The 16,606-nt window shown below is 43.2% G+C and overlaps 1 protein-coding gene and 1 long non-coding RNA gene across 3 annotated transcripts in view; both read left to right on the forward strand.

Moving 5' to 3' along the window:
* Positions 1-3,847: 3,847 nt before the first annotated feature.
* Positions 3,848-10,486, forward strand: LOC134485630 (uncharacterized). Its single transcript, XR_015675895.1, has 3 exons — positions 3,848-4,198; positions 6,749-6,814; positions 8,467-10,486. It is a non-coding gene; the product is annotated as an uncharacterized LOC134485630 (long non-coding RNA).
* A 1,203-nt stretch (positions 10,487-11,689) lies between these two features.
* Positions 11,690-16,606, forward strand: part of Spmip2 (sperm microtubule inner protein 2) — a 114,480-nt gene continuing 109,563 nt past the window's right edge. Inside the window, 1 exon segment of one of the 2 annotated variants that reach the window (NM_001401975.1) lies at positions 11,690-11,859. In NM_001401975.1, the coding sequence (NP_001388904.1) occupies positions 11,799-11,859 (61 nt within the window). In that variant the 5' untranslated portion in view covers positions 11,690-11,798. 2 annotated transcript variants of the gene reach the window in all.

Genomic DNA, 16,606 nt, shown 5'->3' on the forward strand with positions numbered 1-16,606 from the left:
TTGCAAACATGTTTTGTTGACCACGTCTTTGTAAGCCAACCAGCGCCAGGGGCCTGGGCTTACTATAACACTGGGCTCACATCCACATGGCTCAGGACCAACAGAGATTCCTAAAGGCAGGAGAACCTGTGTGAACAGGCTGGCTGCTTTCTGCAAGATGAAAAGACAAAGTGGAAGACAGAGACTTCCTGAGAACACTTCCCACGTTAACCGAGTGTCTCGAACAGTTAGGTGGGAACCAGACTAGAGGACAAGCTTTCACTGTAAGGTTCCAGCTTTCCAGCACCCAGAGCAGGACAGTGACTTAGGAAACCTGCTCAAGGAGTAAGTTCCCAAGGTAAAATAGCAACCTCTTGTGGCTGGCCTCAGGTGAAGAGTTTTGGAGGTGACATAAGAACATCTTCTCTTAAGGGACCCCCGTTGAAGGAATCAGAGAAAGAACTGGAAGAGCTTGAAGCGGCTCGAGACCCCATATGTACAACAATGCCAAGCAACCAGAGCTTCCAGGGACTAAGCCACTACCTAAAGACTATACATGGACTGACCCTGGACTCTGACCCCATAGGTAGCAATGAATATCCTAGTAAGAGCACCAGTGGAAGGGGAAGCCCTGGGTCCTGCTAAGACTGAACCCCCAGTGAACTAGACTGGTGGGGGGAGGGCGGCAATGGGGGGAGGATGGGGAGGGGAACACCCATAAGGAAGGCGAGGGGGAGGGGCTAGGCGCATGTTGACCTGGAAACCGGGAAAGGGAATAACAATTGAAATGTAAATAAGAAATACCCAAGTTAATAAAGATGGGAAAAAAAAAAAAAAGAACATCTTCTCTTGCCTTTGAGTACAGGCCACCTGAAGAAAGGCCAAAGCAACATCTCTGTAGACTGTAGGTATCACCTGAATGAGGCAGCATCCTTGAAGGTGGACACCCTCTCACAGCCAGCCTTTCCTTCTCTAGATGCCAGTGGTTTGAGCTGTGTCACTTTTTATTTGATTTTTTTTTTCTCTAGGACGTGCTTGTGTTGTGACCTGCATCACGTCATGGGCTTTGGAACATCAAGTCTCTACCCACTGGGCTATGTAGCCCCATGGGCCAGTGCTAAGCAAAGCACAAGAGAGTGGTAGCCTAGTGGAGAACCCACTGTGGCTTGCTTGTTCTTCAGAGCCTTCTCAGAAGCATGTTGTGAATTCACCCTCATTGCTTGGGGTTTCATTTATCTAAGAGCATTTTTCAGATTACCAAGAAGCTATTGTAATGTGACAGGGGGACTTAATGGATAAGGAGACCAAGACAGATGACTCCTGTAGACTGTTTCCTGAGATGGGTGATAAACATTAGTAGACAAAGATGTAACCAATCGGACCCAGCAGGAACCTCGGGAGTGCTTCTAATTCAAAGTCTGGTGTAAACTGGGCCCCTGAGAAAACCAGAGAGAACGTGAAGAGTCTGAGGGACAGAGGTAGCTTAGTGACAAAGCATTTGCCTAGCCATGTGGGGTCCTGTGTTCCATCTCTAGCACTGTTTTAAAAAAAAATGGATTTTTGAAATGGGAGACATATGCAAATCTATGTGAGTATAAACGGTGTTTTATTTCTTTCTTATTAACACCAAGTAACTTTTTTCTTTCTTCTCTAAAAAATAAGTTTTACCAATTCTTTGCAAATCTCATAGAAAGTATTTAGATGGGATTCACCTCGGCTCCCCCAACTCCTCCCAGGTCCGCCACTCTTTACCTACCTACCTACCCAACCTTGTGGTCCGTACCACTTTTTTTTCCCCTTGGAAAGCCCGCTGTGTGTAGTTTGTGCTGTCTAAGTACTCTTGGGTATATGATATTTACTGAAGTATGGTCAACCTGCCAGGGGCCAAACATTGAAAGAAAACTGACTTTTCTTCTCTCAAGCGCTGTGATTGCCAAAGGCTCTTCAACCGGCAGTGAGACTTTTGAGTTCACTTCTCAATGCTGGGATTTGGTCTGGCTTGAGCTTGCCCCAGTCTTATGCCCGCTGCCGCAAGCACTGTGAGTTCGTATGTACAAACTTCCCTCGTGTCTGTCTGGAAAACCTTGTTGTATTGTAGTCTGGTAATCCACAACCTCTGGATCTTACATCCTTTAACCCTCTGATCCCGCAATGATACCTGAGCCTCGGGAGGAAAGAGTGTGAGACGGTGCCCCGCTGAGGCTGAGCCTCTCTGCACCTTGACCAGTTGTGGGTCTCTTGTTAATTACCGTCCACTGCAGAAAGAGGCTCCTCTGACGAGGGTCGAGGGTCGAGAGATTCGCTAATCTGCAGCAGGGACAAGCATACATCGATATATAAAGAAGCCAGCAACCGGGGCTGGGGATTTAGCACAGTGGTAGAGCGCTTACCTAGGAAGCGCAAGGCCCTGGGTTCGGTCCCCAGCTCCGAAAAAAAGAACCAAAAAAAAAAAAAAAAAAAAAAAAAAAAAAAAGAAGCCAGCAACCGTTAGCACTGATACTCCGAGCAACCACACAGAGGTCTTTAGTCAACTCAGCTTCTGATTTTGAGACAAATTTTAGAATTAATGGCTCAGTAGAATAATACATCTACAGCAGTGACAAAAATAAAAACACTTGACCTCTTATAAATTTCGGACTAGTGACCACCAGAAGCACTCTTATAATTTTTGATATAGAAATATACCTCATATATAATGAGAGATATTTACCAAGTCAGGCAAATAGACATTTGGCTCCAAATGGCAGGTGTTAATATCAATCGTATTGACTCAAAATAGTAAAAATGTCAAAAGAACTTCAGTGTTCACTTTATATGTTGACAGTCTACATATAGTGCGTATTGCATGAAACAGCACTTACTGGGCACTTTGCACGTGTTGAACTTAAACATACTTAACTCTGCAATCTTGTGCATAATACACAGATTTTGGACATACAACTCCATGTATTTCTAGTCACAGACATACAGGGAATAAAATCTTTTTAAATAGGTGCTTACAAAATGGTCTTTTCAAAGACTTAAATTAAGTCTCCCTTGACTTTGGCAAAAGAGTTTTCTAACTAGTCAAAATCTCAACAGAATCAACAAGAAAATATAAAATATAAAATCTTGATGGGGTCAGAGGAAGGTGGAGTTTCGTGAGTTCAAGGCCAGCCTGGTCTATATAGGTCTATAACAAACGGTCTTGCCTGACCTAAATCATTCTATCAGGAAAGGAGTTAAAAATTAACCTTTCAACTGTCTAGTTAACATTTTAACTGATGAGGTAGGTCTTTTTTCTTTCAGTCTCAAATTCCATAGTATAAAAGTAAATTGTTGGTCCCCAGCTCCGAAAAAAAGAAAAAAAAGGTAAATTGTTACTTTTTAATCTATATTTTCAAAGAGAGAGAGAGAGAGAGAGAGAGAGAGAGAGAGAGAGAGAGAGAGCAGGCAATGCATACTAATGTAGTTCAGAAATCATGCCCAAGTACGTAGATGTGTATACACCCCAAATCAAGCATGTCTAGAAGAGTAATTTTAGTTTGTGATAAGTTCAACACATGCAAATTAAAAACTGAAGCACCCAGAGGCTCACCATGTGTCATTTTCAGGAACTCTTAGAGGAAGATGAGTCATGTCCCCATGCTGTCTTAGAGAGCATCAAAGATTACAGAAGACTAACCAGATAGAATTCTCCCTAGAGGAAACCAAGATAGTATACGCTTAACATTTCCCATGGTTACCTAAGTGATCACGCAGGTCTCAACACTGTTGCTTCTCTGGCTCAATCAGTTCAACAGTGCCCCCAAAGGGCAGCACATTTCAACCTTCCCCGTCACCCAGCAGATGCCCAAATATTCCAACGGCACACCCAATTTGTTCACAGGAGCTTCCAAATGGATAAGGCTTGTCAAACAAATGGTGGAACTCCCCAACACTTCAACAAACCGAAACAGCTGAGAAAAGCTCTGAAAGACAGAGCCAATCACTCAAGGACAGCAGCCCAAACAGTTCCAACAGATCAAAAGAGCCTCTAGATCGACATGAGGAAAAAGCCCAAGGTCCAAGGATAGCCGGAAATTTACAAGAGTCAGACTTTCTTCAAGTCAAAAACAAAATCCAGCCACTCATTTCTGTGCTTCACTACCTGACAGGGGAAGCTGTGGCTGGAGTAAAGGAATTCCACCAGCTACATAGAACTGTACCGTCTTTCCTCTCCACCCAGGACTAAGGCACGGTGAGTGTCTGACTCTCAGTTTTTCCCCCTTGACTGGCTTGCCAAAGTTGTTACTGGAATTAATTGCTGGCTGCTCTAGCAAGTTAGGCAAGGTCACCAACCCTCAACAAAATAATTAATGAAGTGAGTAAGAGTACAAAGCAGTAAAATGACTTATTCACTGCGAGAAGAGGATAGGCTTTATATAAGTAACTAAGCAGTAGTGGTCAAGATGAGGAGGTGCCTTCTTCTGGCCTCTGGTTGTCTTGGCTCTCATCATTTTTACAAAACTATGAAATTTCTCTTCAGGAGACAAGTACCTCCTCTCACTGGCACCAGGCTTCAGCCTTTTCCTTCTTTCAGCATAAGATTTCTGGAAAATTCCAGTTCCTTAGGAACCATTGTTTGAATGGACTGATAGTATCTCTTTGGAGTTTCTTCACTGATGCAGAGGTTACAGTGACGCAGGAGCAGAAGTGTGGCGCTCGTGGGATTCAGTAGAAAATGGTGGCCAGAAGGAGTTTCCAAACCCACTTCCTTTCTCTGCCTTGCCCAGTGAGCAGGGACCATGTCTCAAGAAACTGTTATCTGTGGGCTCCCTTAAGTTAGCACCACTTCCCAACAGTACTTACGAAACAAAAATTGATCAAGAAAAATGGACTCATTTAAACTTTGTCCGAACTACAGAAAATAAACCTCCTCCTTTCTCTCCATCCTTTTAATTCCTTAGTGTGATAACATTGTAGATAAAATAAAAACAAAAGCCAAGAAATAAGCATGTGTCAACTATACGGTAAGCTCTTGGAATGGAGCAGTCTCTTCCGGGGATGGAGTTCCTCTTCTGCCTGGCACCAGGGCTTAATTATTTTCCCCAGCATAGGATTCTGGAGTGTGGGGGAGGGGTCTATTAGTTCTTTGCAGTGTGTTATTTCAGTTGTCTGATAGTTGATAGGTAAAGTCACAGGTCTCTTTCTAGAATATCCTCTCTCTGAACGAGGACCATTATTACAATTTTGGCCTGCAGTCCCTTCCTGAAGCCCTGTAAGAAAATGTCCCCCCCCCCCAAAAAGGGACATGTTTTCCTTCTTCTCGTGACACAGTCTGAGCTGAAATAGTCGTCTGTGGTGTCATAAGTAGCCAGGGTCCCAACAGCAGTTGAGAGAGCTGCGTCTAGGGGTTAGCAGAATTTTGCTCTACCCAGTGGTCAGTGTACAGAGGCACTCCTACCAGCAGCCAAGTTAAACCTGAAGCACAGACATTGGGGTGCATTTCAGTGGCAGTGTATGTGCCTACCCCATGCAAGGCCTTGGATTTACACTGCAAAACAAAAGGATGTAGAAGGCAAGAGCTTATAGCGGTGCTGAGAAGGAAGTAGGACATTTGAGACCTTCAGAGATTCAAGTTGATAGACGGAGACAGATAACAGCTTGGAAGGCAGTTGATTGTCCAGTTGTGGGAGGGATGTCAACTTAGGAGGGGTTAAGATGGAATGCTGTCGGGACCTCATTGGAGCTCACAGGCTGGGAAGTTGTAATCGCTCCAAGAGGAAACAGTGGCTAACTATCACTTCTTCGGAGAAGAAATTTCATAAGGGACAATTTCCATCACGAAAAGCAACATTTTGAAAAACATGTTGAAGATTAAAATTATATGTCAATCACCCAAAGCCAGAAACAGTCAGGTTTGGGAACTGATCTCCATTATGAGTAATAGTAAGACAAAATGTCCATACTAAAGTTCGGGGCTCACCTCATCAGTAAACCAGGGTCATAGGGCCACCATTATGTGCAGAAATCGGGAGACTTCCAGGAAAGCAGCATGCTACCATGTCTGACACATAGCAATGGCAGTTATGTTTCTTTATGAATCAGTGAAAAAGGCCTCACCAGACATCATACCAGGGATAGGTAGGAAGACACATCAAGCGAGCAAACCCCTGATACACACCTGATAAACCCCTGGTCACAGCACCAGAATGAAAGACCTGCGAGGTTGCTTTTAAAGGGGGGAACAGAGGAGAAAGCACCTTGGCCTGAGAACAAGCCATGCTGAGCTCTGAGTCCCAGCTGTTTCCATCTTGTGAGATCAAGAGGCTCAGGGGAAAAAGGAGCACCCCATCTCCATCATGACTGACGTCATACTTAACAATGGAAACACGCGGTTGTAAGATATGTGGCATGCGACTCACTTGTTTTAATTATTGCTTTTTAACAGGTAGTGTAGCAATTGGGTGTCAACAGTGGAGATGCTTTCTGATTTTAATGTAGATTTGTCTTAATGTGGAAGTTGAGTGCATAGACTGACATCATGATACTATTTTACCCAAGCCTGAGCCAAATGAGGAGGAGGGAGATGGCTATGGACCCTCTCCTGACTCAGTCTGGCAGACCTAAGGATGAAGAAGTGTAAGCAATGGTCACAGTTTACATTTTCATTTGTCATGTGTATTTCTTTTTTCAGGAAAGCATGGTTGGTGGCATCAAGGGGCAGTAACAGGATTAAAACGTATTGAGTATATATTGTGTCCAGAATACAGATAACCATTTTACACACATGTCATTTATTCTACAGATTGCCATACAAGAAAAAGCACCTTGCCAGTATTGTTCAAAATACTTGGGACTTGAAGCCAAGTCAGTAAGTATTTGTGTTTGTTTTCTGGATTTTCGTTTCTAAATCCGGGACACTTTTTATGAGGCGTTCCAATGTTTGATAATAAAAAGTGTAAAGAAATTCATGGTATGTTAGCATAGGACTGTACTCCCAGCACTTGGAAGGTAGAAGTAGGAAATTTTTGACTTCAAGGCCAGTCTCTGGGAGTCTGAGGGTAATAATGTCTAAGGAGACATTGTTTCAACATAAATATATGAAAAAGCAATAGATGCATGGCTAAGTGCTAGAGCACGTACGGAGTATGTCTAAGACCCTCCGTCTTGTCTCTACTATGTATTAGAAATTATGTGTAGGTAAAAAGTAGCTGACGTGAATTGCCCTTTAGAATGATATTTACTGAGAGAGTGTGCTTCATAACTACTGGCTATCATGATCAGATCTTGAAGTGAGACTGCATTAGAAGCAGCAGCACCAGACCACAGGCAGTTCCATGGGGCCACAAAGGGAGAAGGAGCCTTCCCTTCAGATCCCAAAGAACAGCACCATTAGGAGAGACAACATGATAAGGGTCTGAAGGAAAGATCCTTCAAATCCCTGAACAGAGGGGGGTTGTGGCCCTTACAGGTTTCTAAGGGATGGCAGATCACACGGCAGCCTGTGCCAGGAGGCAGGCACTAGGTGGGACTGTAGTTCAAATTTGCCTTGTTCCTGATCAGCAAGTGGGGGTGTGGGAAGACTGGGCTTGCTTTCCCCACGGTCAGAGTCACAGCAGCAGCAGGCACCTGCCAGGTCTTTGTCCTAAGGGACAGACTGCATGCAAGCTAGCATGACCTGATTTTTATCAGGGGTGTATCTGTGATCTAACACAGACAAGTAATAATAAAGAACCATTGACACATGAGTCACAAAGCTCCCCAGCTTGCAAACTGTACTGAGCTACTCTTGTCCCTCCCATCCTCCCTTTTCATCTTCCGTTCTTTCTCCCTTTCTCCTTCCTCCTTTCCTTTTCTTTTTTTTCTTTTTCTCTTGGACCCTTGCCCTTCCTTTCCTTTCCTCTTCCCTTTCCCCTTCCTTGACTTTTCCTGTTAATGCTGGAAATCAAATTCAGAGACCCTTATGCTAAGATCTTGTCGCTATAACAAAATACTCTGTCAAAAGCTTCTTCAGGAAGGATTTATTTCAGGCTCACAATTTCAGGCAATTGTCTGTCACTGAGGGGAAGATAAGATAGTAGGAACTTGAAACAGTAGTCACATTAACCACAGTCAAGAGTAGAGAGCAATGAATTCATGCTAGTATTTAACTTGTTTTCTCCATTCTTATGCAGTTCAGAATCCCCTACATAGAGAATAGTGCCCCCCACAGTGGGTACATTCTTCTTAGCTCAGTTATTATAATAAAAATACCCCCTCAGATATATCCACAGGGCAATCTAATCTAGATAACCCATCATTGAAACTGTCTTCTCATGTAATTCTAGATTGTGTCAAGTTGACAATTAACAATGGTCATAGCAATCCCCACAATTAAGACATTTGATTGTGATATAATTATAGCAAATTTGACCTAAATCTACCTATATAGATATTTCTTATTGTGTTTCAGTGTCACTAAATTTATTATAAAAAGGCATAATTTCATTCTTTCCTAAACATTAACACAAGATGTCTTTACAGGGACACCATGTTGGCCTCTACAGTTGTATCTGTTGAAGTGATTATGAGCTCTGAAGTAACTATTAAATTACCAAAGCAAGAGAGTGAAAAGACTTCATTCCTGCTGGGCAGCAAACCTTGAGTTGGTATTGATTCATTGACAACAGTGATTTCTTTACTAGAAATGAGCCAGGAAGCTGACAGAGATCATCGTGGGTTCCCTACAATGAGTTCGGTAGCTGTCATAATATTTTATGACAAGCTGGGGCTTCAGTTTTTAACAGCTCTATTAACCTGCCGTGCAACATATACAAATCCATATCTAATTGATGTTATCACCTTATCACCAGTACTGTTACTTTATTGGTTGGCTCTCATTTCATCTTTGTTTTCTTGATCTTATTCAACAAAGCTGGAAAGCTGACATCAATCATGTTCACCATCACCCCTCAGTATGTGGTTCCCACACACTTCTTCCCTTCCTGTCACTCCACACTTGGATCAGGAACTTCCCTTTCCTGGGCTATGTTGATTCAGAAAAGTGGGGATCCTTGAGTACAATGGAAGCTTTCCCTCTCAGCTCAGGTGAGCATAACTTGGGGTGCTGGGGTCCCAGACAAACTAACAACCACTAAAGCAATTCTAGGCCAGTGGCTCCCGGGTCTCTTGCCACATGAATTTTAAGAATGAATTTCATGAACAGGAAGAGTGAGCTTAGAAAGGAGTTTTATAATACTACAGGTGGGAGCCTAAATGAAAGAAGGCAGAGTTCCTGTACAGTGTGCAGGAGGCCCGGAAGTAGGATGCCACTGAGGTGTTTATAGCACTTCCACCAGAAACTGAGGTGCGGCAAGGGATGGGAAAATGCACTGGTTTGTCCAGGTGCCTCTCTGTTTTGATCACGTCCTCACATACAGTTTCCAGGCAGGGATGATCATTTAGGGGAAGAGAGATAATAAACCAGTGAGATTTAGAGAAAACATGGTAATAAACTCCCTTCAGGCATTCCCAGCTTCTACTAAGAACAGACCTGTTGACAGGACTAAGAACATTTCCAGCCTCTATCCAAGGATGAGTCAAAACTGTTCGTGTTTGGAGGCTCTGCCTGAACCTTTCTATCACCTGTATTCATCAGCGTCAACAGCTGCCTATGAGTGATGGGACAGCAGGCCTTTTTCATCAAGTGTATTCTCTAGCCAAGTAATTTTAATTTTGACCCAAGACAGACGTGGTGCGTGAGCTTACGCAGATGCCTTCCTTAGGTGCTCCTCACTGCAGGTTGAGGGGCTTACAGAGTCTCTCCCGCCTCACCAGCTCGCTCTCTGTTGTTGTCCAGACGTTTTCCTATGGGCTGAAGTCTTAGGTTGACAGGACTGTGAGCTGATTGGAAGTCCTAGAATCTTTAGTAAGTGTAACCTACTGGGAGAGAGGTCTTCCAGACCATGCCCTTGGAGAGAGCATTGGGACCCAGCTCCCTCTCTCGTTTTGCTTCCTGGTTGCCATGAGACAAGTAGCTTTGTACCATCATGAATACACTCCCTGTGATGATGCGTTGCCTCCCCACAAGCCCCAAAGATACAGAACTAACAAACTGTGGACCAAACCTGTTACAAGTTAATCCCCCAGGGTTTAAACAGCAAGAGGACTAACAGGACACTAGCATCATTGAACTTGAATTTTAGCTGTGCTCTGTTCACCATTTCTCTTCTCTAGCCTTTGGTTCTAGTTGTCCCCAAATGATCTCCCAACCATATCCTGGCTTCTGGCTACCCTTTAACACAGTTCAGGTATTATTATCTCTTCAAAGAAACCCTGCCTCTCTACATGTAATCCTTATGCACCATGCTACCCATGGTTATACCCATGCTCCCATGACTCAGGGAGCAAAATTAAGTCTTTACAGCATGTATTACTGTAACGATCATTTCCCTCATTACATTTTGGAGTCACCCTTGCATGAATATTTCATTATTAATATTGTATCATTAATGTCTTGTAAGTAATTTAATCTTAATTAAAATTTAAGGTTATCTTTCAAGGCACCAGGTTTTGTCATGGCAGCATCATTGTCATCGTATGTGTCCTTATATTCTTATTTGTTTCCCTTCCCAAAGTACCCCTCCAAATTTGTGTGTCTCTTTAGAACATTAGCTCATTATTTTAAGACATAGGATCTGAAAAAAAGAAGACGGCCTGGATGAAAACACAATAGAACGAGATTTGATAATGATTCATAAACAGTAATGGGGTGGAGGCCTAGTTCAGTAGGAGAGTTAACTACCGTGTGCAAGTCCCTGGGTTCAATTTCCAGCCTGAATCTGAAAGGATGTCCAATCACACTAACAACAAGAGAAACACGAAGTACTGTCACCATGTCTCATCTGTCACCTGGGGGAAAAACCAAAGCTGAACAGCATATTCTGTGACCAAGTGACAGGAATAGCCAAACAGGCATTCTCAGAAGCTGTGAGTAGGAATTCAAAATGATATAACCATTATGGGGTGGGAGAATAAAGGTCTATATGGCTTCCCCTTGAACCAACAATATCGCTTCCAGAAGTCTAGTCTAAAGATGTTGGCAAAACAGCTGCAGATGTTATGCTATATTTTATAGCACAATGTGTATAAAAAGTATAATTCAACATATATAATCTAAAAATATAATCAGACAATGGCTCTTTTGAGGAAAGAGTCTTTTCATAGAGAGATGCCAATACCTCAAACACAGTAATGAGGATTGGGAAGCCTCTCAGAGTAGAGAAGATTCTGTAACTATGAACCAGTATAGAGTAGTCTGATACAGGCTTGAGTCAAAGGAAACAACACAGAAAGCCAGGAACACAACTCCAGTTGTGCACACTGGGAAACAGTTCTGTTTGGAAGGACCTCTGTGTAAGCATCCTGGTGTACGGATGTCTGTGTGGTCTAGTTGTCTCAGGGCAAGCACCCTGTATCTTAGGGGTGATCATGCTTTGTATTTTTCCTTCTTTGTTCCCTACAATTTGTCCCTCTAGGACATTCTTTAAAAATGCTGAGAAACATGGGCGATAGAGCCTGGTAAGCTGTCTTAGGACATCGTGGACAAGAGCCTTCTGATTGGTTGTAGGCAGACAAGGGGCAGAGGTGGTGGGATGCAGCTCTTGGGCATACTCCAGTTCTGTCTGCTCTAGGGAACTGGAATTCAGAACTCTGGCTCTGGAACATCTGCTCAACTCATAAAGCATCCTTGGCAACCACCCAGCCAAGTTCACAGACAGGGAGAGCAGAGACACGGTCCTTGCCACTTACTGGTGCACTCACTGTTCTGAGGACATTCAGGCAGTAATTGCAGCAAAGAAGTTGAAACTTCGGCCATGGCTTTGTCACACCGGGAGCCACTCTCTGAGACGGTGGGAAAGCGCATGGTCATCACAGGTGAGCAGAGCATGTCTTCATTTTCTCAGAAATCTTAAGTGGTCGCAAGTGGTCTCCCTCACATAAAGGGGCAACAGTGAAATAATCACATGACTGTGCCCGTCATGGATACATTGTAGCTATCAACAGGTCATTGTAGCCACTGTCAGTCTACCAAAGCTAACTTGGTAAAAACGAAGGTTTTCTACAGCATAATCATGATTAGTGTATGGAAAACTGCTTGGTGTTAATAAAAAGTATTGTGATCAAGGCTGGAGAGAGGGCTCAGCAATTAAGAGCACTGGCTGCTCTTCCAGAGGTCCTGAGTTCAATTCCCAGCAACCACATGGTGGCTCACAACCGTTTGTAATGGGATTTGATGCTGGCTCCTGGTATGTTTGAAGACAGCAACAGTGTGCTCATATAAAATAATAATAAGAAGAAGAAGAAAAAGAAGAAGAAGAATAACAATAACAATAATAATAATAATAATATTATCTTGGTCAAATTTCCACTATTAGTGATTTAGATGTCCTACATCTTTTACAACTGAACCCATTTTATGGATAGTAATTTGAGCAAAATTAAATAGGTTACTTTTAAAATAAATGTAAAATTCTAAGCATTATTCTATGTTTTTGTTGGTTTTTGGGGGGGCGGGGCTGGCCGGCCTGGAGCTCTTTCTGTAGACCAGGCTGACCTTAATTAAATTAATTGTCTGCCTCTTGAGTGCCAGGTTAAAAGCTCACATATTACACTGAACAAAGAAAGAAGGTTGCTTTATTTTATTTTATTGTTTTAAAGAAGAAAGATGTACTTTAACACTCATAAAATTGTTGGATTATATTTTATTCTTTTAACTTACACTTTCAATGATTTTGGCGCTCTCTCTCTCTCTCTCTCTCTCTCTCTCTCTGTGTGTGTGAAGTTATAATCAAATCTAAAAACAAACCATAAAACATGACGAATTATGTCAAAGTCCTGCGGACACAAAGCAAATTTCCATCCTATTTCCTTTATTTTATCTTTTTTCCCTCCCAATTCTAAGCATATCTAACAACCTTACAGAAAACAATTCATTGCTCATTTACTGTGGGCATGTGTGTGTCTTTTATCACTGGTCTCATCCACTTCTGTCCTGTAAATCTTTTGGAGCCGACAGAACCAACTTTTCCAGTCTTAGAGCTTATGTAAAAGGTCTCCTTCGCTCCTGGCTTGCTTCACAACAGGCAGAGCATAGCAACCAGAATAAAGCCAGCAGCCCTTCACCCCCTTCCACAGAACAGCTGGCTCAGGATGGGCGCAGAACTACAGATTGTCCAGGTAATTTCAGAAGTGACAAACCAAGATAAAGCTGAGGCCTGTATAAACAAACTGGCTTGGGCGGCTGTGAGTCTGCAGTAGTCAAGAACTCACATGGAGGCCTGAGGAATGAATGCTTCTGGATGTTCCCTCCTGTGTCAGAAATCTGTCCTACTGTCGAGTCTCTTTAACTAGTCTTTTAAAGGATGGGTAGTAGGGGTTGTCTGTGTTTTACAGGAAATTTATGATGTACAGAACATTTGCATATCCCACTACAGCTTCCTCAATTATCTAGTGTTGAGGGTTCAATCCAGGGCTTTGTGAACACTAAGCACATGATTTAGCCGCAGATCTCTTCAGCTGAGAACTTTTCGTTAGCAGGGTAACTTGTTACAATTCCTGAGTTAATAGCAATGAATTATTATTAACTAAAATGTTAATTAAAATGCACACTTTATTCAGACATTCTTAGTCCTACCTAATGTCCTTTTCTATTCCACATGGCGTTTAGCTGCCACACCTCCCAGGAGTCCATGAGCTGTGTAAATTTATAAGAATCTTCTTGCTTAGATCTGGTCAGTTTTAGAGTACATATAGGGGTGTGTGTGTGTGTGTGTGTGTGTGTGTGTGTGTGTGTGTGTTATTTAGGAGAGATATCACACAGGAAAAGTGACATTGTTGTACAAATATGTAAACCTGACTTATATTGTGGATACTGACCATAGTTATCCCTTGGAAGTGGAAGTTGGTAAATGATGACGTCATTTCTTCTCCCCTCTCACTACTGTGCACCCTCTACTTTTCCTTGAGGCTGACGCATTTGCACACTTATCTGAAACACCTCTGCACCAGAGAGTTATCTCCTCATCTTTTCACTGATTCACCATTTACATGCATATGAACTCATGAATATTCATACTTTGGGCTCGGCTCAGATGCTAATCAATTGGTGTTGCAAAGTCGGTCCAGCTTTGGCTACTGTGCTCCTTCTGCTGCCTGCTGTGCCCACCTTGGCATACCGTGATGGGGAATAGGGCTGGTTGACTTATACTCTGCCTCCTTTCCCTCTGGCTCTAGTCCTAGAATCGACTCTTCTCTTTGTTTCTTTTATCAGGTGCCATGGGTGACCATTGGCTGTTGGAAGGTAGTCTCTTTCGGACAGTTAGAATGACAGAACAAGGACATATGTCTGTATATGCTAACTTGCATCCATATATGCTAAGTATGTATCTGTAGATAATGCTGTGTGTACACCAACCATCTGTGTCTATATTAAGCTCCGGATGAGTAAATGGAGTGTGTGGACAGGCTCTCTCTATGTAGTCTAGGCTGACCTTGAACTCACAATCCTGATTCATTTAGCCTTCTTGTAGTCTATAACTGCTTTCAGGACTGTCTCTTTCCCTGGGTTCATGGCTGGCTAAACTCAGGCTCTTTGTGGCTGTTCTTCTCATGTCCCCTTGTCAGCTCACTTTTAAACACTGTTCCCTTCTAACATGATGTCCACCCAATGCCCTCTGACTTGATTTCTTTCTTTTTATTTCAATAATTTATTTATTTTTATTCTCTTTAATCCCAATTGAAGACCACTCCTTCCTCTACTGTCAGTCCTACCCTTACTCCCCATTACTACCTCCCCTTCTCTGAGGAGAGGTAGTAACAACCCCCCCTCCCCGCCTTGGGTACCACCCTACCCTGGACATCTAGTTCCAACAGGACTAAGCACATCTTCTCCCACTGAGGCCCAACCAGGTAGTCCAGGTAGGAGAAGGGGATCCAGTGGCAGGCAACAGAGTCAGAGACAGCCCCTGCTCCAACTGTTAGGGAACCTACATGAGATCAAGCTGCACACCTGCTACATATGTGTAGTGGGCCTAGGTTCCGCCTTGAATGCTTATTGGTTGGTGGTTCTGTCTCTGTGAGTTCCCATGGGTCTAGGTCAGTTGACTCTGTAGGTCTTCTTGTGGTGTCTTTGACTCAATCCTATCCCCAACTCTTCCATAAGACTCCTCGAGCTTCACCTGATGTTTTGATTGTGGGTCTTTGCCCCTGTTCCCATCGGCTGCAGAATGAAGCCTCTCAGAAGACAGTTATGCTAGGCTCCTGTCTGCAAGCATAACATAGTATCGTTAATAGTGTTAAGGGTTGGATCTCTTACACGGCATGAATCTCAAGTTGGGAGCCCTCTGATTTCTACAGAGGGACAAAATGAAACTCTTCCCCACTGATGACCCACTCCAGAGGAGTCACTGTCTTAGCAAAACCTGTAATTGGATTTGAGGCCTGTGAGGGCTTGTGGGAAGAACTGCCAGTCTCTTTCTACCAGAGCCACCAGGCTGACCTTTTTCATAAGGCTTCTGCCTTCCTCCCCTGCAGGCACTGAGGTGGGCTGGTTACTTCTAGGGCATCTCCCTCCATTCCTGCCCCTTCCTACTGTCCTGTGACCCTGTGAAGTTCCAAAGCTCTTCCTTTCTTTCTCTAATTGTAATTGAGCCTTTATTTCCTTTCGTTAACACTCTTTTTATTCTTTGAGAATTTTATACAATGCATTTTGAACATATTCACACACACCCCACTTCCCAATAACTTTGACATTTCTTCCTTTGTGTTTCCTTTCCTCTAACAGTCCAGTCTGTGTTGCCCAGCTAGTTTGGGGAGTTGGTTTTCTGTCCTGGCATGCAGTTGACCTACCAGGGGTCACGGCATCTCAAAAAAAAAAAAAAAAAAAAAAAAAGCTGACTTTCCTCTGTCAGCAGCTATTAAATGTCAGTAGTTCCTCTCTGCTGGGTAATTAACACAGAGACCCTTACCTGGTCAATGAGAAGATAATAAGAGACTACGGAGAGCTCAGTCCTAAAGTAAGTCTATTTTCCTCTCCTCTCCTTCACTGAGTCACGCGGGGGCTGTTTCTAACCCTCAAGATGAGTTTTAATCTTGTGTCTAACAGTAATTCTTTCCCCTGGGGTCATTCTGGCCACTTCCTTTGGGTTATCTCTGAGTCTCAACTGCAGTGTGAGAAATGTGCTTCCCTCCCCACTGCCATTCCATTCACGCCCAGGATCCAGATCTGTTATTAACTGGTCCTGTGGGCAAAACTTCACCAGCCAAGTACGGCGTGCCCTTACAGCTCCTTTAGCCTCTGTTCTCGAAAACTCTCCTCATTTCTAGCTACTAGGGTTAGCAGTTTTTCTTCTCCAGCCCCCTTGCTGAATTGTCCCCTACATGTAGTATGGGTTTTGTTGGTTTCCAGTCTGAATATGACCTCAGATCATCCTCCTTGCATTTCCCAAGTCATTTTATTTATTGTTATACATTAAATCGTCCCTTTAGGGTTTTTTTTGGGAGGGGGGCAAACTCTTAAGGACACCTTAAGTATAGCTACTGCACAGAAGCATACTGAACAGTTTTAACTGCCTAAAAATTCCCTTTGCCTCATTCATTTTTTTCTCTTTTCTCTTCTTGCATT

Source organism: Rattus norvegicus, chromosome 2, assembly GCF_021556685.1.
Source record: "Rattus norvegicus strain SHRSP/BbbUtx chromosome 2, alternate assembly SHRSP_T2T, whole genome shotgun sequence".
Taxonomy (NCBI): Eukaryota; Metazoa; Chordata; class Mammalia; order Rodentia; family Muridae; genus Rattus; species Rattus norvegicus.